The 25,668-nt window shown below is 41.3% G+C and overlaps 1 protein-coding gene and 1 non-coding gene across 2 annotated transcripts; one reads left to right on the top strand and one right to left on the bottom strand.

Moving 5' to 3' along the window:
* The first annotated feature begins 272 nt into the window (after positions 1-272).
* Positions 273-10,503, top strand: LOC115680266 (probable pre-mRNA-splicing factor ATP-dependent RNA helicase DEAH4). The gene is made up of 16 exons (XM_030604060.2): positions 273-563; positions 971-1,063; positions 1,242-1,346; positions 1,520-1,737; positions 2,172-2,224; positions 2,303-2,419; positions 2,816-2,907; positions 4,839-4,925; positions 5,359-5,573; positions 5,880-5,972; positions 7,187-7,310; positions 8,121-8,265; positions 8,486-8,555; positions 9,356-9,516; positions 9,785-9,960; positions 10,056-10,503. The coding sequence occupies exons 1-16, from the start codon at positions 343-345 to the stop codon at positions 10,204-10,206; spliced, it is 2,121 nt and encodes a 706-aa protein (XP_030459920.1). The 5' UTR covers positions 273-342; the 3' UTR covers positions 10,207-10,503.
* An 865-nt stretch (positions 10,504-11,368) lies between these two features.
* On the bottom strand, positions 11,369-11,485 carry LOC115680329 (U5 spliceosomal RNA). The gene has a single exon (XR_004005632.1). It is a non-coding gene; the product is annotated as a U5 spliceosomal RNA (small nuclear RNA).
* Between the last annotated feature and the right edge of the window lie 14,183 nt (positions 11,486-25,668).

Raw genomic sequence — 25,668 nt, 5'->3', positions numbered from 1 at the left:
CATTATGGATGGAAGCATAATTTACTTTTAAAATGAAAATACGCTTCCTTAATTCTGACAACAGCACAGTCACAATTTTTATTCATGTCAAAACGTCCATGTTAATTCTCAAAAAATTGAAATGTTGCTTTCATTTTCATTATCATGAAAAACAAAAATAAAAATTATTTTATATGAGATAGAGTAAAAAAATAAAATAAATTCTTCCCCCCAATTTTTTTTCCCGGCATGTCCACATTGCCCGCGTAACAGCAGTGCGCTCAAGAGCTTCACCATCATCGGCCACTTCTTCTTCTTCTTCGTCTCCTTCGCGCCCTCGCTGTTTTACCAGTGTTCGCGAAGATGGCAGATCGATCGTCGTCGCTCCCAGACCTCCCCGTACTCCAATTCGAAGAGAAGATCGCCGAGACGGTCGAGAAGAACCCGGTGGTGGTGCTCATCGGCGAGACCGGTTCCGGTAAGAGCACGCAGCTCTCCCAGATCCTCCGCCGCAGGGGCTACACCAAATCCGGCATCGTCGGGGTCACCCAGCCCCGCCGCGTCGCCGCCGTCTCCGTCGCCAGGTGCCGTTCGCCTTCCGGCTCCATTTTCCTGGGCTTTTTCTCATTTGGGGGCACGCCGTCCTAGGGTTTCGGCATCCCTGTGTAGTAACGAAGAATCGTGGGACTAGTTCGTATCCTCTCGTAACATCAACAAGCGTGTGTATTCATGGGGGAGCTGTCCATGTTGAATTTTCTTGCTATGTCTAGTGTTTGTGGTTCTTTCATCAGTTGATAGCTTAGACCGCGATATTAGAAATTGACATGCTTCTAGGCTTGTGGTAGCGAGACAGTTTGGCTTCTGTCATGAGGCCTTACTTTGGTGTTCGAGTGATCTTATAATCTGTAGCGACTGCTTTTCTCCTCATTGTCGATTTTGTGATGATCCATACTTGTGGAATTGATGCGATCCTAATACTTAATGTGCACAGACGGGTGGCGCAAGAGCTTGGGGTCAAGCTTGGGGAGGAAGTGGGTTATGCCATCCGGTTTGAGGATAGGACTTCGAAGAGGACAAGAATCAAGTAAAGTTTTCTCAGAACGCTTTCCAAAGTCCAAATTATATTCAGCTTCGATTTTGTAGAGTTTCTCCTAGATATATGAATGTTCCGACCTCCATTGTTTGCTCAGTTGGGGAAATTGGATAGAATCTTGTGCTCTCCATCCTTGCGGTTTCTAACGATGGACTTTGTACTTGCTCAGATACCTTACTGATGGTGTACTTCTTCGCGAAAGTTTATCCAACCCAGAGCTCAGTGAATATTCAGTTATAATATTGGATGAAGCCCATGAAAGGAGTTTAAATACGTGAGTTCTATGTGTGATTCTTATACTTCATTTCTGCATTGAGGGTCTGTTGGCTTTTCTGTGTCATGTGAATGGGATACATCTTTAGTCTCTAATATGTATACCCCCGACTGTATATGTCTGCTGCTTCTGATCAATTTTTCCTTTTATAATTATTGGTGATGAACCTTCAGGGACATATTGCTTGGACTGATGAAGCGCCTAGTCGAGATCCGCTCATCCAATTTGAGGGTTCTGATAACTTCGGCTACTCTTGATGGCAATAAAGTCTCTAAGTTTTTCTCAGATTGCCCGGTACTAAATGTTCCTGGAAAGTTATATCCAGTGGAAATAGTATACAGCAGAGAGCGTCCCACAAGCTATCTTGAGTCTTCTTTGAGAACGGCCCTCAGTATGATACGACTTTGATCATATTCTTACCGTACAATACATGCAAACTTGCACTTTGATCTTTTTGGCTTAATGCCATGACCAAGCATGATGATGGCTTCCATGTATTTGTCAATTATTGATTGTTGGTTTGTAGTGTGGTTAATGTTTGTTTTTGTATTTTTTTAATCTAATTTATAATTGACACATTGTTTTTGTCTATCTTCTCTGTCAAAGCTCAATCTATTGTCACAGCAATCTTTTCCTTTTGTTCCCTCTAAATTTCACTTTACCTGTGGAAGCTATTGTTAGTACACAATATTTGAGTTTGTTATGAACTTCTTGCCCAAAACGAAATGAATTTCTATAATAGGTCATTCTTGCTTGTTGCCTTTTCTATTAGTTTTGAATTGCAATACTAACTCATCGATTATTTCTAACTAATTTAAAATGTAGACATACATCTTCGGGAACCAGAAGGTGATGTCTTGATATTCATGACTGGACAGGTGAAATTAAATTTTGCTTGATTTTCCCTCTAGTTACAGGTTGATAAATGAAATAGTTGAATTTACTTGGTCTTACAGGATGATATAGAGAAGTTGGTCTCCAAGTTGGAAGATGAAGTTCGAAGCCTAGAAGAAGGATCATGCATGGATGCCATTATTCTACCCCTTCACGGTTCACTGCCCCCAGAATCACAGGCAATTTCTCGCTATTTTCGTGCTTGGAGAAATGTTTGCAGAATTAAGAAAGTAGATCAATTTATTAATGCAAACTTCTCATTTGTGTACTTTACTTTTGAAAACATATGCTTTTATGCCGTGTTTTAAGAGAAAATAGCATCAGTATGGTTTTTCTCACTGTATTATAATTTGCTTACAGACATGGAATTCTCTCTTTTTTTTAAGTATCCCAAAAGTTATCTCTCAAGAAAGTTAATTCTGTTGGGGGTAGATTATCCATCCATTTCTCATGGTGCTACTAGAAAAAATATAGTGTATTAAATGCTGGCAATGGCAAACTGGGAAAAATTGAATTTTTGACTTGTTTGATTTCATTTCATTTTCTTAATTTCACTTGCTTTGTGAACCATGCAGGTTCGAGTGTTTACTCCTCCACCTCCAAACTGTAGGCGATTTATCGTTGCTACCAATATTGCTGAGACTTCTTTAACTGTTGATGAAGTTGTGTAAGTAACTTAGATTCATTTATGTTGCATTTGCTTGTGAAATTTAAGTTGCTGATTTACGTGACTAGTACATAATGACATCTTTTATTTAGTGCTTCAGTATTGATAATAAATTAATTATTTTCTCAATTAAAGGAGAAGCATAATGATAAAGACACAAAAAACCAAGAGATCAGGATTTCTTTATCAGCTTAAAAGGCCAAGAGATAGAGTACTGAAATGTACTTTGTAGCTTCTTATAAATCCTCCTTTTTCCTATTGTAAGGCGGTTCTTGTTATTTAGGTCCCGTTTGGTTCAGCTTTGGGAAGGGGCTTTCGGCCTCGAAGGCCCATTCCCAAAATGCTGAACCGTGGTTCAGCATTTGGGCCTAGCATTGGCCAAATGCTAGCATTTGGAATGCTAAAAGCCCAAAGCTGGTCCGGACGAGCTTTGGGCTTTCGGCATTCCACAAATGCTGAAGCCAAATTTTTTGTCCCCAAACTATCCTCACTTATTTTGACTTATTCCGGTTTTGCCCCTCTTGTTACTGTTCATTTTCTTTGTGAGGCGGCCGGCGAGGGAGGCCGGCACCGAATCGGGCCGGCGAGGTTGCATGACCCAGGCGACGGCCGCTTGAGGTCACGCGACCGCCCAGGCGCCGCTGGCTTGGGTCACGTGACCGCCGTCTACTGCCTGGGTCGCGCGACCTCAGGCGATAGCCGCTGGCTGCAGATCTGGCTCGCCGGGGGTCACCTGACCTCGGGCAACGGCCGCCGGCGCCAGATCTAGCTCGCCAGCGGCCGTAGGCCTTCATCGGAAGGCCGGCTCCAGCGAAGGGTAAAGTAGGTTTTTTTTTTTAAATAAAAAAGATAATTCCCAAAGCCCTTTTGTAAAAAAAAAATTACCAAACACTACTTGGCCCAAAGTAGCTTTACAAATGATTTTTTACCAAACGCCACTTGCATTTCCCCAAGGGGCTTTAACCTAAAGGTATTTGCATTCCCCCAAGTAGTATTTCAAAAGCTGAACCAAACGGGCCCTTAATAGTGGGTGGTTATCATTTTAAATTGCTCAAGCAAGCTGTAACTGTTGGTGCTATCTCAATTTATAATTGCCTATAACAAAGTAAGTAAACTTTTTTAACTAAATCAATCTTTCTTCTTGTTCAAACCTTCAGTGCAAATGAGTCTGAGCTCTTGCAGAGTTAATAGAGCTAGGTTCGCTTGTTGATTAAAGATTTGACTGTGTTGCTATCGAATTTGCGTGGCAAAGAATATAAATTTCTAGTTAATTTGCACGCTTGTCACTTTTTTTGGGAACTGCTAGAGTTTCTTATGTGCCAAACATATTATATGATAGGAATATTCTTTTTGACATTCATACTGCAGATATTTATGGGATCACTACAAATTTATCTAAAAGCTAAGTCTGCTAGATGAAGCATGATTTAATGTTTAAATGCTTTAACACTCTCCATCGCGTAAGTTGGGTTGTTGTGTAAGACTAAAGCATGGAAATTTATTTTTAATTCAAACGTGGATGCTGGCCTCCTGTTCCAATTGGATGTAGAACTTTTTGAGGCCACTACTTGTCTGAAAGTTTGAGCTAGTAGATGAAAGTGAGAATTAGTATTTGAACGGTCTTAGAGCTTACTCTACTTTAAATGCCTGAAATAAAGTTTGATGGAGCTGAATTGGTTCCTTGTTATGCTAATTGGCTTGGCTGGATCCTGGATACCTTTCTATAAGAGTTTGAGATGGAGGATGGAAATTCAAATCAAAGATAGGAGTATCTTTTAACCAACGGACTCATAATTGGAGTTGGGTTGCTCAATACAATTTGGTTATAGCTCTAGCTAGAACTCAATAGCTATGTTGTCTCGTTTTTTCGAAAGTTGAAATACTGGCACCAATTAGTTGCCCTCACATTTTCATTTGGTTTAAATTGACAGGTATGTTGTTGATTCTGGTTATGTGAAACAACGTGGATACAACCCATCTACTGGAATGTATTCCCTTGATGTTGTTCAAGTTAGCAAGTAAGCAGATGATACTATCAATGTTAGATGTTGTTTTCCTCATATTGCTCAACAGTTCATTTAGTGGCTTTCTTCCTTTTAATTGGTGATAGAAATACTTATTCAGTGGAGCTGATATGTTCCTGGTCTTTTCCAAGGTCAGGTTCTTAATCATAGAAAAGGCCTAGTAAAAATTTGCAGCCTTCTGTCTTGAGCTTGTAATCCTGAATGTCTGTAGAATACTATCAAATTTTATAACTTTTAACATATTCAATAGAATGAGACATGGTACTGAATGTGTGATCAACCAGTAGAAGCCTTTACAGCACGCTCTCAATAAACTTGCTGTGTATTTTGGGGTCGAGGACTTGAGGCTTGATGATTCTTGGGTTTTCCTTATGGAAATAATAATTCCTTAATTTTTTCAGTTATTTATTGAATTTTAATTTTGCAGAGTGCAAGCTGACCAGCGTGCTGGACGTGCTGGAAGGACACGTCCTGGGAAGTGCTACCGATTATATCCATCCATAGTTTATCAAGATGAATTCCCAGATGTAACAGTTCCTGAAATACAGAGATCTTCTCTTGCTGGCAGTGTTCTTTATCTGAAGTCGTTGGATCTTTCTGATATCGACATCCTTAGATTTGATTTTCTTGATCCTCCTTCACGTATGTTTGTTCGTATATTCTGCTTTCTCTTCATATATGTTGTATTATTTTTATATCTCTGTTCGTGGCTAAAAGTCGCTTGTGAATGTAAAAATCAGCTTCTTTCTCCCTAATATGGAATAAAGAAATGAATTGACTAGCAAAGAGATATACACTATAAAGCTCCATATCATAATGTTTCTATTTGTCGACGGTGAAAGTGATCAGAAATTTCAAAAAGCGAAAGCATATAGCTCAAAAAACCTTTTCATGTTCTTGAGGTATATTTGTTTCTTTGGTTCTTATGAAATATTGAACGTGCTGCAGATGGTTCTTTGGAAGATGCTTTAAAGCAGTTATACCTTATTGATGCAATTGATGAAAATGGATCAATTACAAGCATTGGACAGACAATGGCCGGTAATGCATTAAATCCTTCTAAGTGTGCTCTGCTTCAAATAATTGTCTGTGCGCCAGAGTGCATTCCTGTTTCACTAGATGGCTTAGTCATTGGTAAAAGTTGTGACGGTAGTTCCTTCCACGATATTGTAGAACATGCTGCTGTCTTACTTAAGAAATAAATGGAATGCCTTAAAGTTTAACCATAATTAGCGTGATTGGAGAAATGGCCTTTCTTGAATTTTGGTTCCAGATTTTTGTGAAGTAATGCCACAAACTTTTTCCAGTTGCATATATGATGGTGCTTGTGGAATTTTTCTTTATGTGGTGGGGAGGGGGGGTTTGTTCACAAATTCTGCTGTTGACTAAGCTATCCAGCATTAATAGGCAACTTTAGAAGCCAAAAGCATAAGTTGCTCCACCAGCTTTGAACGTTCTACTTTGGCTTTTGAGAGAAATAAATGTCAAAAATGGAAAAATTGTTCTTTAAATAGCAAAAGGTAAAGTTATATCTTTCTTCTTGTATTATTTTTGAGTTGAAGCCACAAAAATAGAAAATATCCGAAAAGAATTCCAATCGATTACATGGATCCTCCATAATATTCCACACTTCAGCCTCAAATACAGTTATTTAGATAACTTCCTTTTCTCAACCTAGACTCAGTAAAAGTTATAGCTGAAAACAAAAGTCAAAAGTTACAGTTAAAACCAAAAAGTTTCGACCAAAGTTAGAAGATTATAAATTTGAAAATTGATTTCCCCGGAAGCTCTTTTGGTAAAACCCTGTTCTGTTGTCATATCATTATTTGTCTGTTAGTAGAGAGACTTCTCCATGTTTTCGAATCATTATCTTTCTATTAATAGAGAGACTTCTTCATGGATCGTCTTCTCCAAGTATTGTCTCATGCAATGGTATAGTCATGCAACTTTGCTTTCTTGTGAAAGAAACTATAATTGTCTTGTTAACATTATCCACCGCTACTCACAGATTGCTCTCACAATTTCAGGAAAAGAACACGGTTGAACAATAATAGCATCCTGCCACCATAAATGATGTTGCTATGATATCACGTTTTAAGAAATTGAAGTTAATCTGTGCTTTCCTAATAAGTTATACAAAATCTTTTCCTTTTTTGTGCTATAGCAGTGAAGCTCTAGAAATGTTTTCAGTCAGAGTGTCATCTCTTGTAAATACATTCACTTTGTTCATTATTTATTTTCTGAAATTAATGCAGAACTTCCTTTGGAGCCTTCGCTATCAAGAACATTGATGGAAGCTAATGAATATGGTTGCTTACCCCAGGCTTTGACAATTGCTGCCATGTTATCTGCAGAGACTTCTCTGCTTCCTGGTCGAAGGTCAGTATCTGACTGTCCCTCATTCTGCATGCTATTAGATTTTTTTCAGCTTGAAAGAATGGGAGTGGCATCAAGTGCCTCATGATACTGCATAAAAAAGAGAGTGGAGAAATTGCAAAATGGGTAGATAAGTAGTAGGTTCGTTTAGTTTGGCTTGCACTCCGCAGCTGACGCTCAGAACTTGACAACTTAATATCTTTGTCTCTTGGAATTTGGAATTGAAGAAATCACAAATTGGTAGATAATTACTGGTTTCCATGAAGTTTGGCTTCCCCCTCCATTGATCACACTCTGAACTCCACTGTTACAAAATTGGTAGATATGAAGTTTGGCTTCCCCTCCACCGATTACAAACATGGTAGATAAATACTTTCACTTCCTTCAAAGTTGAATTGTAAGTTTTTCATCTTGAATGCTCATGTGAATTGCATATTTTACACCCTTAATCAAAAGATACAGTTGTTGATGTCGGAGGGCTGACCACCGTGACCATTGGCATCCCAGCTTCACGGCCAAAATGGCATTTATCAACATTATATCTCAAAAGGTCCATGACCTAGAGTTTTTGTTACTGTCCTCACTAGGTTCTCGTGGTTATCTTGTATGTTTGAGTGGATTATAAGGGGAGTCTATTGTTTTTAAATGAGTCTGGGTATGTTTGATATGAAAAATGAGAGGAGAAACTATGTCACTAGTTTATTAAACCAACTATAAGTCACTCTGAAAGTTGAGCATCCAAGTTGAAGTTAATCTGGTGAAGTAACCATCATTTATTTCAACAAATAAGTGATGAATTAATTATGATCGCAGCAAAGGTACCGAAAAGAAGAGAAGACACAGTCCAGATCTTCCCGATGGATCTGGCTTGGGAGATCACATTCAATTGCTGCAAATTTATGAGCAGTGGGATCAAAATGATTATGATATTGGTTGGTGCAAGGAAAATAATTTACAGGTATTTGTTTAACTTCCACTTTAGGAAGCAGGAAACACCTTTAGATGACATTAGTTCCAGTTTCTAGGTCAAATGATCTTGCAAAAAAACCTTATACCTTCGATTTGGTATTGATGAGTGCATAATTTTCATTGTTATGTATACGAAATATTGTGAGAGGAGGGAGGAAATGGTTTCAAAACTTAATGTGATGGCTCTGCATAATTTTTGTCATTTGCAGGTTCGGGGGATGCTGTTTGTCAAAGATGTTCGGAAGCAGTTATGCCAGATAATGCAAAAAACAGCAAAAGGTCAGTTTGCATTGTTATATAGAATTTCGCTTTTGTGAGCAAACCAGGTGTAGTAATCAGTCTTTATGGTTGCATCTGGAAGAGATTCTATATACCCCATAAGTCCTGAATCGAGGTTTGCATCAGGAACCAAAATTCTAAATTTTGGGAGCATCTTTTGTGGTTCAAATCAGGTGGTATGTTTTAGTGGCACCTACAAGTTGTCTTCACGACACGCCCATACGTAGCACTCACAAAACAATATTTATGTCCATGTCAACATACTCTCTAGTAATATAATCAAGCAGCATTGTGTGATATATTTTCTTAATAAATTCTGTGTGATAAATTCAGTTTCTACATCCAGATTGTGCTGTGAAATAAAGATTTATTTTTTGGTGTAGCGCGCACACATAAAATGACTGTCAATCAGAGATTCTTTTTATTTGAATGATGAACAGAATTCCATTCAGAAGACGGGGCTACACGAATTTTTTACCTACTTTAAGCTGATACTAGAATATCACTACCTGTAATAATGCTTCTTGATGGGCCCTGTGAGTGTGTGTGTGACTTTTCCTCTTTTGGAGAATCCACGTGTAAACTGGCCTGAGGTTCTTTTGTATGACCAGCCCCAGCTCCCAACCCAGTCCTATTGTAAATTTCGTGCCAAAACTGTGCGCTTTGGCATAGCTTTGTGTGCTTTTCCAATCCCTATGACATATTTTGCTCTAGAACTGCTTGGTTGTTATATCATCTAACAGATATGCTCTTCTGGTTGTAAATAATTGGGCATTCTTTTCCATTTTCGCCTGAAACAGGAACTCTAGATGTACGGACATCTGAAAGTAGGAAGGAGAGAAGGGATGATTATAGGAACTTGAGGAAGGCTCTATGCGTTGGTTTTGCAAATCAGCTTGCAGAAAGAATGACTCTCCACAACGGATATCGTACAATAGGATTTAAGTCCCAGCTGGTTCAGGTACTTATAAACATTTAGCTGCTACTTCTGAACATGATGACATTACTAGTGTGGAGACATTCATCAAAACTTCGCTAGATTCATTCTTACAAGGGATGGTTCCCACAACCTAAATACCAAGTACCAAAACAAGGTGCTTAAATAGGAAAAAGAGGGCACCTAAATCATAGGGACCTGTAAGTAAGTAGAAGCTGTTCTTATATATTTGTATCAGTGTGCTTGTACCGTTGCAATGGAAGGTAATGATATTGACCTACTTTTCTCTTAGGTACATCCTTCCTCAGTGCTAGGGACAGATGAACAGGGAATGTACCCAGATTTTGTTGTCTACCATGAGTTGATAACCACCTCACGCCCTTTCATGCGTAATGTATGTGCAATAGACATAAAATGGGTTGTGCCCATTTTAAGGAAGCTCGAGAAAGTGAATGTCAATAAGCTGAGGTAACGTGATTGTAGTTAGTTCTGTTTTCACAATGTCCCATAAGATGCAACGTGTTGACTCTCTTTTGTCTGTAACTTGTGTCTCTTTTAAGCAGCGGAGGGTATAGTCAAATTGAGGAGGGAAATGATGGGAAAATAGCATTCTTGCAGAAGGAAGATGTTAGCCCAACTAAGGTTCTGCCTGCCGATGAAAGCAGAATTCAGGCAGCGAGAGAACGTTTTCTTGCCCGGAAAGCCAAAAAATGAGCTCATACTAGTTGAACTGAGGTATGAATTGATTTATAGAAGAAGACAATTCAGTTGATTGCTGAGGAACAGTCTGTGAGATCTGCTGCCAAAGGGAACGTCAATCACTCATATTTCAGTGGCCCAGAGCAAGATGTCATCATGCTTCGTCAATTTCCCATTGAGATCCCGTGTACAATGAAGGCCATTCCATGGACAAGTTGTGATGGTGAGAGGAACATGGACACATTCCATGGTCTGGGTTTCTCCCGATATTTTCAGATAAAATAGACCGGGTGGATGTGGTTCCACAGGATTGACCAGCTGAAGATTTCTGTTCTCCAAGAGACCACATAGCTTATTTTCCCTCCAGATTATTCGCATTATGCCGAACATGGTCGGCTTCTGATCTCATCATTCCTCTGTGCAAAAACTGCGGGAGGTTCTCTCCCGGGTTACAAAGAACGGCCCCTTCACCGCTGGAATTGGGCAGGCTTGGGGGTTTTATCATTTTGCTTAGTCTCTTCACACCAATAGATGTTTAAGAAAAAGCCGGTCAACAAAAAGTGTTCTATTTGTATTCCTTCCCCAAAGGAAACTTGTTATTCGCTGCATCATTGGTCGTGTAAGTGTCGCAGCTAATTAAGAATGAGATGAGATCCAGGCGACATCCCATTAGTGTAACCATTAGACTGGTGGACATCCTCATCTTAGGAGAGTGCCCATGCTTTTATTGCCATTCGTCCCGACATGTTGCAGTTAGCAAAAGGTGCATCAGGGGAGATTCCACATGTGGGGCTGAAAACACTGTACACAATTTATCTTAGTCGTTCGGGCTCGATAAAAAGGCAAAACTCGGAATGCGATGAAGCCAAATGCGAATGATCAAACACTGACAAACTTATATATTGACTCGAATTTAACACACAACACGCTAATTGCCATTGATTTTCTTAGCTTCCAAATCAATGTTATCGTCCATTGTTTCACCAAATCCTCAGCCCTACTCACTTACCGTCCTAAGAGCAAATCTTGCACCACCACGATGGAAGATTTGCACTAGGCCCAGACTTTCAAAAATACCTTCGAAGCTACAATGCTTCACTACAAAAAAGTAAAGGACCTCCGAAGTCCATGAAATCGAGATGCAAACCGCACTAATTTTGAACTGGATCTGGTGTGGGCCTACTCCACAGAGAAGGCCCTCCAAAAATTGGCGTATGCCGCTGTATGCGGCGAGCACACGGTATTCTTTAGTAAAAGGCGAAAGAATAGTTCGCTCTGTGCTCACCGCGCGGCTGCGTAATTCGGTACGACGGCACTACCACCTTGTTTATTGGAGCCCAAAGAGCCCGTAAGGCATCGCTCAGTCCATGTGGGACTCTTTCACTTCAGAACACACACATACGCACGCACAGCGCGCAAAGAAAACCTTTGTCACCTTCTCCTCCACACTCGCAGATATCCATCTCTCCCCCAAAAAGGCAAAGTAGATTGTGTATTTCCAGAGGCTCTTCTGTCCTCTTTCCCATACCCAGAGGAAGAAGAAGTGCCGCTTGTCGGTTCTCTCTAGTCCGAGCGAGTGCTGAGAGTCTGGTCATTGCACCAAGGAGGATTGGCCTAGCTTAGCTAATTCCAATTCAATTCAAGCCAATGGTCAGCTGTTAGCAGCAGCGACAAGGACTGCTGTTGCTGCTGCCGCCAAACGGCTGTGCAGATCTGATAATCTAATGCGGTTCTGTTTGCGCCCTCGCGGATCTGAGTAGTTTTCTCTTGTTGTCGCTTCCTTCGGGTCTGATGGCAAACTCCCCATGAGAAGCACCTAGCAAATTAGTTTAGATGACAATTCTTTACACAGTCCTATGGAACAAGTGTGTTTCGTTCCATCCTGGGAGCGCTGTTTTGCTGCTCGATTCGTCCAATTTCGAGCAGTCGTTCGCTAAGAGCAGAATGTTGGATGGGGAATTCGTCAAAACTCCAGTCGAAACTTGTGTGAATCGGAAAGTGGAGATTGCGAATTGTTCCGATGCTTCTTAAGGACAGCCTTCGCGATTCTTGAACTTGGTTGCAATGCATTTGCTTGTCACAATTTAGGGAACTCGAAAAGGGGAAGATCTGCGGAATCATATTGATTGTGGCATGTTGCAACGTTGATTCAGTTGATCAGTGAAAGGACATGCACGTAAACTATATACTATTCTTTTTTGCTTTATTCCCCCGAGAAAGAAATTGTCATATCGACCAAATATCTCGCACTTACTCGAAGTGAAACATCACGAGAAGTTTATAATCATCATCCTAGGATGAACCGACAGAGTGGTGGTCGATGCCTTCACAAATTGCTCGGTATATACTCAGTGGAACGGTTCGAGACCTTAATGATGTTGGAGAGACATGCCTGCAATCAGTTTTAGATATGCCAGTATGTTTTTAATTGTGTGTGTACATATATATATATATATATATACACACACAGTCCTCTGCTCTCTTGCTTGCTTATTAGCTTCAAGTCGCCATTGCAACACTAGCAAAGTTTCTAACACCGCCATTTCTATAACACAGTGCAGAAAGCTTTCGCTCCATGTCCCCTGAAACAAAGGAAAACTATCATCAGCGTTTCCATTTTACGGTCCAAAACCTGCAGCAAACTCTGAAGAGCGGTTGTGGGTATGTACGTGTGCCGACTGCTGAGCTACTTTTCAGTAACCAATCCGGTTCGGTTCCCGAGTTGGACCGGACCGATACACAACCCTATAGACAGATGATGCAAAACCCGAATTGTCCGAAACCCCGTTCGTAAACAGTCAGTCCACTTAATTGCTAGAAATAATGCAGCAACAACCCATACGATACGAATGAGGTATGCTATGTGCTAGCAGTTTCATGTCCTTAACATTCCATCCAATAATACATCGGTTCCGTTCATCAATCTGGAATTCTGGATTGTTAAAGGGTAGTTTAGTCTTTTCATTGTTAGTGAGCCCTAATACTCGCATTATATATATATATATATATGTATATATTGATGTAATCCGTAATTATAAAATAGATTAAACTTTTTCCTTTTCACATGGTATCAGAGCGGGTTTTTAACCCTAGTTGACGAAGCGACGACTCGCCGCCATCGACACCTTGCCGGAATAGCTTGCCCGTCTCTTCCTCTCGTACATCGCCTCTCGCGCGTCTTCCTCGCGCGGGTCGCGCACCCTCTTTGCGCGAGTCCCGCGTCACGCTAGGTCGCATCAAAACCGTCGTACTTGATATGCACATCCAATGGTAAAGTTCTCCTTCTTGCATTAGAGTGTATTGTTTGTGTTAATTGTGATCCATGGCCAAGATTAGGAGTTAATTGTGATCCAAGGCCGTAGGAATTGACTTGGTAGTCAATGGGGAGAGAGAGCAGATTCTGAATTGAAGCTGATTTTGGAAATTGGAGAAGGAATCGAAGCTGCTTTTGGGAAAATAGGCAGATTTCGAATTCTCGAGGAAAATTCATGGGCGTTGTTGTCTTCTGCTATTCGTCGGGAATTCTCGAGGCAAATTCGTTGGCATTGTTCCGTTCTGTTGGTGGAGTTCTGTTCAGTTGTTTTTTAGATTAAATGGGAAACTTCGTGATTTTGGGAAAAGAGTCAGACAAGGGTTGTCACTAGCCCCCGAAATACACGCACTAACCTTTAAATCGCTCTGGCCCTTCGAACATCGACATGCTATCAAGCTCTTTCTTTTGTCCTGAGTGAATATGGTGCAGACGTAGAAGTTCACCAATGAAGAGAAGATATATGGTGCAGGCGTGCAACAGTCGGCTAGGATCTCTTCCTGACATGCATCTGCGAATTTGATGGTCTGGTGTATTAGTGCCCCACTCATGCACAGCCACATATATATGATAGTGTTTTCAATTTTCCACTAAATTTTTCGCATGGCTAGAAACCCTGAATCAAGTGTGAGGATGGATACCAGCCTTACTAATCTGAAGTTGAGCTCTGTCAAGCTAGATGGGACCAATTACCCTTCTTGGTCTATGGCGGTTGAGACGTATTTGTTGGTTACCAAGCAGTTGAGTTATCTGACTTCACCTCCACATTCGGATAAAGCAAAGCTGGATGATTGGCGCTCCGGCGATGCAGCCATTCGGACATTGTTGTGGAATACTATGGATTCCAAGATTAGTCCTCAGTTTATGCGGTGTACATCAGCCAAAACCATTTGGGACAAGTGTGCTCTTATGTTTTCAGGAAGAGATAACATGACCCGTGTTTGTGATGTTTGGGAAGAGTTATTTGATCTACGTGCAGGAGATATGTCTATATCCGATTACTATTCTAGGTTTACCACTCTTTGCGAGAGACTTGACACTTATTTGCCTGCTACTGATGACGTTAGAGAGTTGGCCAAGCGTCAGGAAGATATGAGAGTTATGTTATTTCTTCGAGGGCTTGGTCCTACTCATTCTTCTCTCCGACAGCAGATTACTTCTCAGAGTACTCTTCCATCAGTTGATGAGGTCTTTTCTCGGGTCCTTCGATACATGCCTACTTCATCATCTGCACTCTATTCTGCAACAGTAGCAAATGCTATGGTTTCTCAGTCGTCTGGTGGTCGTGGAGGCCGAGGGCGTGGTCCTCGTGGTCGTGGTAGATCTGGTCTTTCTCTTGGTCGTGGCCGAGATGGTGGTAGGAGTACTGGAAGTTCACGTTATTGCAACCATTGTCAACGAGCTGGCCATACTGAGAATTATTGCAACACTCTACATCCCTAGCTTCGTCCACAGGCTGCTTATGCTGATGTATGTGAGTCTCCAGTGCAGAAGGTTCCTGATCAGTCACGAGAACTGCCTAACACCATTATGTTGTCTCGTGCTGAGTATGAGTCCTTAGTACGTTCCTACCAGGTGGAGGATTCCTCAACTCCTGCTGCTACTTTGGCACAGACTTCTTCAGGTAGTTCGTCTTGTTTACTCTCTTCTGCGCCCACTTCGTGGGTCGTAGACTCAGGTGCTACAAATCATATGACCGGTAATTCTAACTTATTATCTAGTATCACCTCCATGTCACTTAGTTCTGTTACACTTGCCGATGGTTCACAATCCCACATTACTGGCCAAGGGAATGTAACCTTGGGTCCCTCTCTTTCTCTTTCATCTGTTTACCATTTACCAACTTTTCCATATAACTTGCTTTCCGTTAGTTCCCTTACCAAAGATTTGAATTGCTCTGTGACTTTTACCTCCACTGGTTGTGTCTTTCAGGATCTGAGGACCGGACGGATGATTGGTGGAGGGCATGAGTCCAATGGGCTGTACTATCTAAACAAAGATCTTATTGCTGCTGCCGTCCAGAAGAGTACCACTATTCAGAAGAGTACCACCTCTGACTTCTTTAAGATGCATTGTCGTATGGGTCATCCACCGCCTGACATACTTCGTCATTTTGCTAATGTTTCATCGTTTAGGAGTCCTATCCAGTGTGATGCTTGTCAATTTGGCAAACATCATCTAGTATCTTTCCCTTCCCGTGTCCAGAGTCGTGTGTCAAGTCCTTTTGAGTTGGTCCATTCTGATGTTTGGGGACCATGTCGTATCAGTGATATATCTGGTTATAAGTATTTTGTTACATTCGTAGATGATTATTCTCGTGTAACGTGGTTATATTTAATAAAAGATCGAACTGAAGTTTTTTCTAGTTTTCGTATGTTTTACTTTGAAATTCTCAATCAGTATCATGTTTTTGTTAAATGTTTGCGCTCCGATAATGCCAAAGAATATATGGCTGTTTCCTCTGGTTTTTAGCCATTTCTTACATCTCATGAGATTCTGCATCAGACCTCTTGTCCTTATACTCCCCAGCAGAATGGGGTGGCAGAACGAAAAAATCGCCATCTCTTGGATGTTGCTCGCTATCTACTTTTTCATATGAACCTCCCTAAAATGTTCTGGGGGCATGCTATTCTTACATCATGCTATCTCATAAATCGTCTCCCATCCTCTGTGCTTCGTGGAGGGATACCTTTCTCTACTCTCCATCCTGTGAGTCCACTTTTTTCTTTACCGCTGCGTGTGTTTGGTTGTGTTTGTTTTGTGCATCATCTTGCTCCTGGTCATGATAAGCTCGATCCACGGGCTGACAAGTGTGTATTTCTTGGGTACTCTCGAACTCAGAAAGGGTACAAGTGTTATAATCCGGTTAGTCGGCGGTTGTATGTCTCGGCAGATGTAACCTTTTTCGAGGATCAATTATATTACTCTTCTTCTACTCAACCGGTGTCTCCTTATGTAGATACATTGTCCTCGGACATGGTCCCCCTGCCACCTATCCCCTTGTCTAGCATACCTAGAATGTCGCCAGATTTTCAATTTGCCGACAAGACTTATCAACGGTGTCGTACTGTTCAACGTGAGGTAGTACAGTCATCGCCTGCATTGGATATGCATGATTCTCCACCAATTTATGCCTCGGCCTCTGATCCGCCAGTTTCTTCTGAGCCTGATCCTACTACTAATATTCCTATTGCATTGCGCAAAGGTACGCGTTCTTGTGTTGGTCAACCCAATTTCCGGTTTGCCCCCTATACTGGTTTATCTTGTCATACACATACTCTCTTTCTCAGGTTTTATCCTACGATTATCTTTCTCCTACAAATTCCTCGTTTGTTGCTTCTTTATCTGAAGTGTCTGTGCCAAGTACTGTTGCAGAGGCTCTTGCTCATCCAGGTTGGCGACGGGCTATGGAGGATGAAATGCAGGCGCTGCAGCATAATGGGACATGGCATCTTACACCGTTACCTGCTGGCAAACAGGTTGTAGGGTGTCGTTGGGTTTTCACAGTGAAGTTTCAACCGGATGGTTCTATTGAGCGTCTGAAGGCACGTTTGGTTGCCAAAGGTTACACTCAGACTTATGGAATTGATTATGATGACACATTTTCTCCTGTTGCAAAGATACCTTCTGTTCGTGTTTTCATTTCTCTTGCTGTCCGATATGGCTGGACTCTCCATTAGCTTGATGTCAAGAATGTCTTTCTTCATGGCGACTTGGCAGAGCAGGTATATATGGAGCAACCTCTAGGGTTTGTTGCTCAGAGGGAGTCTACTAGTGTTTGTCGCCTACGCAAGGCATTATATGGGTTGAAACAGTCTCCTCGTGCTTGGTTTGGTCGTTTCAGTGATGCAGTTATTCGGTTTGGTTTGCGGTGTTGCATTGTGGATCATTCTGTGTTTAGTTCCACTTCTTTTGCGGGGTGTGTTCTCCTAGTTGTGTATGTGGACGATATTATCATCACCGGTAGTGATACTCTAAGCATACAAAAGTTGAAACAGTTTTTACAGGCAGAGTTCAATGCAAAAGATATGGGTTGTCTACGGTATTTCTTGGGCATTGAGGTGGCCTACTCACGTGATGGTATCTCATTATCACAGTGAAAATATGTTCTGGATATCCTCAGTGAGGTTGGTTTTCTGGGAGCTAAGCCTGTCGATACTCCAATGGATCCTAATGTGAAACTTGATGCAGAACATGGGGACCTACTTCATGACCCCAGTAGGTATCGAAGGTTAGTGGGTAAGCTCAACTATTTAACTGTCACTCGACCAGATATTTCTTTTGCCGTTAGCGTGATTAGTCAATTTATGAGTGCTCCTCGTACTACACATTGGGAGGCAGTGCTACGTGTTGTTAAGTACTTAAAGGGAGCACCAGGTAAAGGGATCCTATTCAAGAATCATGGACATTTTAGTGTTACTGGCTACTCTGATGCTGATTGGGCCGGATGTCCTACTAATAGGAGATCAACTTCTGGCTATTGTGTGTTCTTGGGAGGCAATCTTGTGAGTTGGAAAAGTAAGAAGCAACAGGTAGTGTCTTGATCAAGTGCAGAGGCAGAATATCGGGCCATGGCTCATGTAACTAGTGAGTTGCTTTGGTTGATGACGTTGTTATCCGAACTTAGCATGCCATCTTCAACTTCCTCAGTTCTGTGTTGTGATAATCAATCTGCTATGCATATCGCTTCAAATCCAGTTTTTCATGAGCGCACGAAGCACATCGAAGTAGATTGCCATTTTGTGCGAGAAAAGATTCAGAACAAGGACTTAACACTTCAATACACACGGACTGAAGACCAACTTGCTGATCTTTTTACTAAGTCATTGCGGGGAAGTAGAGTGACTACTTTATGTAACAAGTTGGGGCTCTTTGATATTTATGCCCCAACTTGAGGGGGAGTGTTAAAGGGTAGTTTAGTCTTTTCATTGTTAGTGAGCCCTAATACTCGCACTATATATATTGATGTAATCCGTAATTATAAAATAGATTAAACTTTTTCCTTTTCACGAACCCTTGACAAAGAGACGAATCATATGTATTCCGTGGGCATTCAAAGGTACTCTCGAGAGTTTTGTCCTGTTGGTGCGGTGAGAAGCATGGGTGGTCCTAGATTTCACTGCCTTTTTTTTCCCATTCTTTCTTCTTTGATTGTTTTGGATACCCGCCAAAGTGGGTCTATGCTTTGGCCCCCTTCTAAAATGCACAGTACGATACCTCGTGAGTAGACCCGGTCAATGAACGGGAGCCATCGATCCTAAACATCCGTACACATGCCCCCGCTGTGATAAGAAAACACATAACCTTGATTCTTTAAAATAGCACAAACTTTAAATCGGATTCTCATTTTGGCCAAAACTTTTTTTGCTTCGAATAAAAGCATCAACTTTAACCTGTGCAAGTTTCGTGAAAAAAATATTAATTTTAGGTCATATCTCAATTCTAACTTAACTTTTTTGTTATCTCCTAAAAAAAGCATAACTTTCGGTTGTACCCTAATCTTACTCCTGTTAAGTTGCGGTCCAAATGATGCCACGAAAGATTTGGAGTGCCATTTAATATGTGCTCGGTGGAAACCGAATGGGGCCAAATTTAGGTATCAACCAAAAGTTGATGTTACGAAACAAAAACAAAGTCTCGATCAGAACGAGGACACGAGGTAAAGTTGATTTTCGTTTTTTTTTAGGGGGAAGTGGGCCATACAATAACCAAAGAGGATCACCTATTGTTTAATGATTATTTTAAGGTGGGGACCACTAAAGTGGCTTTTCTTTCTCTTCGGGTGCCGTGGATCACATGACCCCGGAAAGAGATTGTTTTCTAGGACCACGGCGATGTGCCGCTGCCAAGTGGCTGCTGTCTATTGCCTCAATTGGCTCTGATGGGACGTGTCCCATGTGATGTCCCACGCGCCTAGCACGTTCTCCTTTTAGTCAGGACGGTGTCCATTTATTGCGATGGATATAAATGATTTGAAAAACAACCTTCTAAAAATAATCATTCGTATAATTTATGATAACAACCGAACAAAAAATATTTTCTTCTTTAGCTAAAATATCTAGATACAACCTGTCGTCGATAATGAAAATAATTTTCGTAGACTATTACAATCGGTATTGGTACATCATTCTTCTTCATTTGATGTTAATTTTCCCGTTTGACTAAAAGATAACTTTATTTAATTGCCCCACTGACCACAGGAAATGACTATAAAAAGGAAGAGATATTTTAATCCTTACCAACTTGATCTTATTATAAAGTCTAGTATTGCGTTGGTTCTTTACGGAGAACACACGTGGCCTAGTGATTTGTTATATATTTTTCAAGTAGTAATTAATTTTTAGGTACTATTGCGTGTAATGTAGGCTTATTGATTCTATAATGTAATTTCTATTATTATATTGTCATATTTTATTTTTTATTTTTGAAAATTAGTTTGGGCTCGAGACACTGAGGCCAAAGGCCTAGGGCGACCTGAATAAAAAAAATAGGACAAGCTCAAAATCCTCGCTTGAGCCTATAAAAAAATCGAGTAATACACAATATAAATGTGAAGAACATTCATTGTATATTAAATTGTGTTAGGAGTGCATATTAGAAGCCCGATACCTTTCGCCCGAGGAGATCACCAAGAGGGAGCCTAAGTCCGAGCCTGTTAACATATCCAGTTGGACTTCTTGTAACTCAAAAGCTTAAGCCAATAAGTTATGAGCCAACTAAGATATATTAATTGCTCTACACTACATCAATTTTTTGATGTGAGATTTCTCTAACACAACTCACATGTGCATCCTAACAAATTGCGCGTTGATATATAAAAGCGGAGAGTTTTATATTCTAAATTATCCATTCTCAATGTCCCTCCACGTTGAAAATCATTTGATTTACGGTGAGCAAATCTAATTTTAGGTAAATAAATCCCAAACCTATCGAATACCGCATTGATCTCGTGTATCGGGTAAGATGCGAGTTAAATCCAAGTGAACTGTAATAACATAAACTATGTATTTCATGGCCTAGAAAAGTGATCATCATCCTTAATCATTTCTTAAGCATTGAAGTTGGCGATTGGACTTGGACACACTTTTTTACCTTTGGAGATCCAGAGGAAATTGACTTCTTGTCATCAACTCTGGAGAATAAAAAGCTGTTCTGACTATTTCAGGCATAACTTTGCCCCAAAAACACAAGACATCTTTTGAACTTAAAAAGTTGATGCATAATTGTATATCATCAGAAATCCTATGTTAACAATAGATTGCGAGCATGTCGTGTTAATTCATGTTATCTTTGCTTTTCTTCGAAATCTCAATAAGAGTAGTCGTCGAGTAACTCCCTCTAATTTCTTCCCTGATTCTCCCTTCCGATACTAATCCAAAGAAAAAGAAGAAGAAGATTATAATAATTTTCGCGCATCCCGGCCGCACAACGGTTGTATTCATAGTCCTTGGATTTTCAAAATGTTATATCAGTGTCAGCAGCAAGTCCCCATACGCTCCAACGAATCCGTAGGTGAAACCATCCAAAGATTTGCCAATCTTACTGACACCACATGTTCATAAACAAATGCTATTCAAACTGTCCATATTTAGAATGATTGACTGCCAGCTTCTCTCCTCGAAAGCCCTGCTCTGGCTTAAGCTTAGTTTAACTTAATCCTCGTAATAAGCACCTCAACATGCACTAATCCTCACGTGTATGTCTATATCAGTACACGACACTGCTCAGATTCATGTAACATGCGGATCACGAGTCGTGTTCCTGAATCTTCACCTGCTTTTTTCCAGTAGGAGATCTCAATCATTTGCATTCATGAGAAAACAATGAAGCCACAAGGCATCTTCACTTGCATCATTTTTCTTCTTTTTAAGTCCGAGTGCAAGGTGGTTCTACAACCTATGCTTGAGATATGTGAGTGATTAGTTGGGGTGTAGACCCGTTAGACGGGTGGGTCAGATAAAAAATGATCCGACTTAAACTGACCCATTTAACATGTTTTGATTCATTTTCGTGCAATACAAATCTAGCAACCCATATCTATCCGGACTTATATTGCTAAAGCACTTCTATAGTTAACTCAATCTAGGAAAACTTATACTTAAACTAAAGTGAGAGCATGGAGTGAGCAAGCGCGAGATCGAATGAGGGCGAGATGAAGTGAAGAGAGAGTCATATAGGTAGGTTGGGTTTAAGTAAGTTGCGAACCCATTTAACACATATATTATTTTGAGCCTTACCATTTTAAACTTATTTACTGAATATAATTAACTTAGCCTAATATAGGTTAAGAAATGAGTGTATGGCCATTCTGACAGGTCTAGCGGGGTATACAAGATTAGTGATGTGTTTAATGGGTCGGAATTTACCTGATTAAGATGGGCTTCATTGCCATAAAGAAGATATGGGAGAGTTTATAGATAAATATTTAAATAGACGAGTCATGTTATCATGCATTATGAAGGTCCTAATTTCAAATAATTAGGATTAGAATAAGGATTTACATTATTCATTTTAAATATATGAACGGTGTAATCATTCTTATTACACCTCTCGCATCTCTTACTGTTAATACGAGTGGTTTTATTTTTAGCAAGCAACTGGCTACTCAGATCAACAGTAATGGATGCGAGATGTTTAGAATAAGGTTGCACAAGCTGTCTACCCAATATTAGTGAGAAAACTGAAAAAAAAAAAGTGTACCATAAGATTAATAAAAAGTATAAATCGTTGAATACACCTCGCACATCAATCATGGTAGAATTCCCAATGTACGTAAAGAACCGACGCAATACTCAGTGTCCCAAAAATCAAGGGAAAATTTCATTTTGGTACCCAAAGTGGGGGCTTTTTCTCAATTTGGTACCTAAAGTGGACATAGTCTCAATTTGATATCCAAAGTGCCCATTCAGCCTCAATTTGGTACTGAGTTCGCCGGCCGGCCAAATGCTCACCTACTGGCAAGAAATTTACTGTTCCGACTACCGAATGGATTTTTAAAAACTTTTTAGTTTTTTTTTTTTTTTCCTTTTTCTGTTTTTTTTTCTTTTCCTTTTCCTTTTCTTTTTTTTTTCCTTCTTCCCTCTGCCGCCCATAGCCGTGGCCGGCAGATGTCGCCGGCGTCGGCCCTCGCCGGATCTGGCGAGGGCGAGGGTTGCCCTCGCCGGATTTGGCGAGGGTCGACCCTCGTCGGCGTCGGCGAGGGCCGATGCCGCGACCTCGCCAAGCTGCGTCAATCGTCACCCTCCTCAAGTCCCGCAAGAACTCCTCTCACATCCACCGGCACGCCCGATCATCGTCATGGAGCTCGAGCAGGACCCGGTTCGTGGCTTCCCACTTCGTCCCGCCTCTCTCCTACTCGATGCGAGCGATAGAAATTAGGCTAAACAAAGAATCGAAACGATAACGAGGAACAACTGTTCTCTCAATCGATTAACAATCGATAAGTTTTCAAAACATCCAAAACTACGCCTCTCAAAACCCTAAAAACGAGTTTATAAAGGGTGTTAACCCTAATGACAAAAAAAACGCAAAAAATACAAAAATACCCTTAATTCGAAAATTACTAAAATAATTAAAAAAACTATTTAAACGACCCGAATCGCGAAAATCCATCGTTAATCATAGCCAAAGGCTATGTGTATTGATCAAGACGCCGTTTCACCCAATAAAATTTCAACCCAGGTGGCAACTCTTCCGGTACGACATCAGCAAACTCCTCAAGTAAGGGCAGAACTTGGGTAGGAATTTCGAGACTGTCAGAATTCCGTTCCATCACCACAATGGCAAAAAACTCGAGCGCGTTCACTGCCTCTTCTTGAAAATTTTGATTTGGAAAGCAGATTACTTTTCCCTTCTTTTCTCAAATCTGAAGGACCTAGGATAATGGTTCGACCATCCTTCTTGAATGCATAGGTATTTCTGAAACCATTATGCTGTGTCTTTCTGTCAAACTGCCACGGCCTCCCCAATAAAATATGGCAAGCATCCATTGGTACTACATCACACCACACCTCATCGATGTAATTTTTTCCAATCGAAAATTGCACAAGACACATTTTGCTCACCTTCACCTCTTTCCCTTTTCTAAGCCACGACAGCTTGTATGGTTGAGGATGATATTCTGTTTTTAACCCTAACTTTTCCACCATAGTCGTGGACACCACATTCTCGCAACTCCCACCATCTATTATCATGCCGCATACTTTTCCTCTACTAGTGCACTTAGTATGAAAAATATTATGTCTAAGCCATGATTCATCATCCGCTACACAACATTTAATATTCTTCTAACGACTAGGGACTCACGGAATCATCATAGATAATCTCTTCCCTGTTCCGCATCCGCATCCTCTTCTTCGCCTTCGATTCATCATAAACCGGGCCTTCATAAAAACTGGATTATCAACAAGCATCACAATCATTTGGTTCGGACAATCGGCGAAAAATGCCCGAATCCCCGACACTTGAAACACCGCTTGGCAGGCTTCCTCCCTTGCTAGTTCCAAAGACTACTCGCCCCTCGTTGGATGCGGTTTAGAACTCACATCCTTAATCGTGACCGGTGTCGAATTTATCTGCAGATGTTCCCGCTTTTCCTTGGGATTCTTTATCTGACCACTTGGAACTGCTGCCTGACCACTTAGAATTGCTTTTTCTTTTAAACTGCCCCTCCACCTTTAGGGCTAGTCTGCACACATCCTCATATGTCAAATACTACTGCAATTGGACAACATCGTAGATCTCATATCGCACCTTCGCCGGATATCGTGCAATCGTCGCTCGTCTTCCTCTCGCCACATCACAACGCATCCGCAAGCGATCAAATTCTTCGTGAATTCCTCAACCTGTTTTATCATCTTGCTTGACGTTATGATATTCGATAAACGCCTCTTGCCTATAATGGGTAGGCAAAAGTTTTTTCTGCAATAACTTTTTCATCTTCTTCCAGCGATCCACCTTCGGCTTGCCCTCTCAAGCGCGTTGCTTTTTCACGTGTTCCCACCAAATCGAAGCATGTTTTAGCAGCCTAATAGCCACTAACTTCACTTTTTGCCCCTCAGTTAGGTCTTTAAGATCAAAAATCCGTTCTATCGTATGCAACCAATCAATAAACTCATCAGGATGAGCCTTACCATTAAACTCAGGAGTCTCGATCTTCATTCCGAAATTTTGTGAAGAACGCTGATTTCCAGGTCGTACTCCTCGATTCCGCCCCTGGTTCAGAACCCCGAAAGGGTTTACGTCATCCTCTTCATCATCGGATGAATCCTCAAATTCCGATCCTTCTTCGGATTGAACGCCCAACCTCGCCTCCGCAAGTTGTCGCTCCAAATCCTGGATTCGTCTTCTTTGTTCTTCAATTTCTACGTCTCACGCGATCTCTTAGACGCGGTTGGTCATCCGCTTAGAACGCCTCCACGCCCCGGCCACCACGAGCCCGCCGTCCACGACCGCAATTCTGTTCACCATTGATTCAAGCAACCTGTGCTCGATACCAATTGATGCCGAAGTGCGATAGAAATTAGGCTAAACGAAGAATCGAAACGATAACGAGGAACAAACGTTCTCTCAATCGATTAACAATCGATAAGTTTTCAAAACATCCAAAAACTACGCCTCTCAAAATCCTAAAAACGAGTTTATAAAGGGTGTTAACCCTAATGACAAAAAAAAACGCAAAAAATACAAAAATACCCTTAATTCGAAAATTACTAAAATAATTAAAAAAAAACTATTTAAACAACCCCGAATCGCGAAAATCCATCGTTACTCATAGCCAAAGGCTATGTGTATTGATCAGCACGCCGTTTCGCTTCAGCCGACCAAATTTGAGCTCAATCCGACATCGTTGACTTCAAGCCCGCCGGTTTGTCCAATCGCATAACGGGTCCGCCGGTCCCCTAAGTGCATCATACTCCCTCTCTTCTCTCGCCTACCGCTCTCGCTTCTTCGGTTGCGTCCTTGACCCTCACCAGGGTCGGCCCTCGCTCGACGCAGGCGAGGGCCGCCCTCGCCCGACGCCGGCGAGGGTGACCCTCGCCGCAGTCCGGCGAGGGCAACGTGAGGGTCCGCCCTCGCCGGATCCGGCGAGGGTCGCCTCCACTGCGTCGGGCGAGGCGGACCCTCGCCGAGATCCGGCGAGGGTCCGCCCTCGCCCGCCCGCCCTC

Source organism: Syzygium oleosum, unplaced genomic scaffold, assembly GCF_021117445.2.
Source record: "Syzygium oleosum isolate NSW1041296 unplaced genomic scaffold, Sole_v2.1 Sole_v2.06, whole genome shotgun sequence".
Lineage (NCBI taxonomy): Eukaryota > Viridiplantae > Streptophyta > Magnoliopsida > Myrtales > Myrtaceae > Syzygium > Syzygium oleosum.
This window is presented reverse-complemented; position numbering and strand designations above follow the sequence as displayed.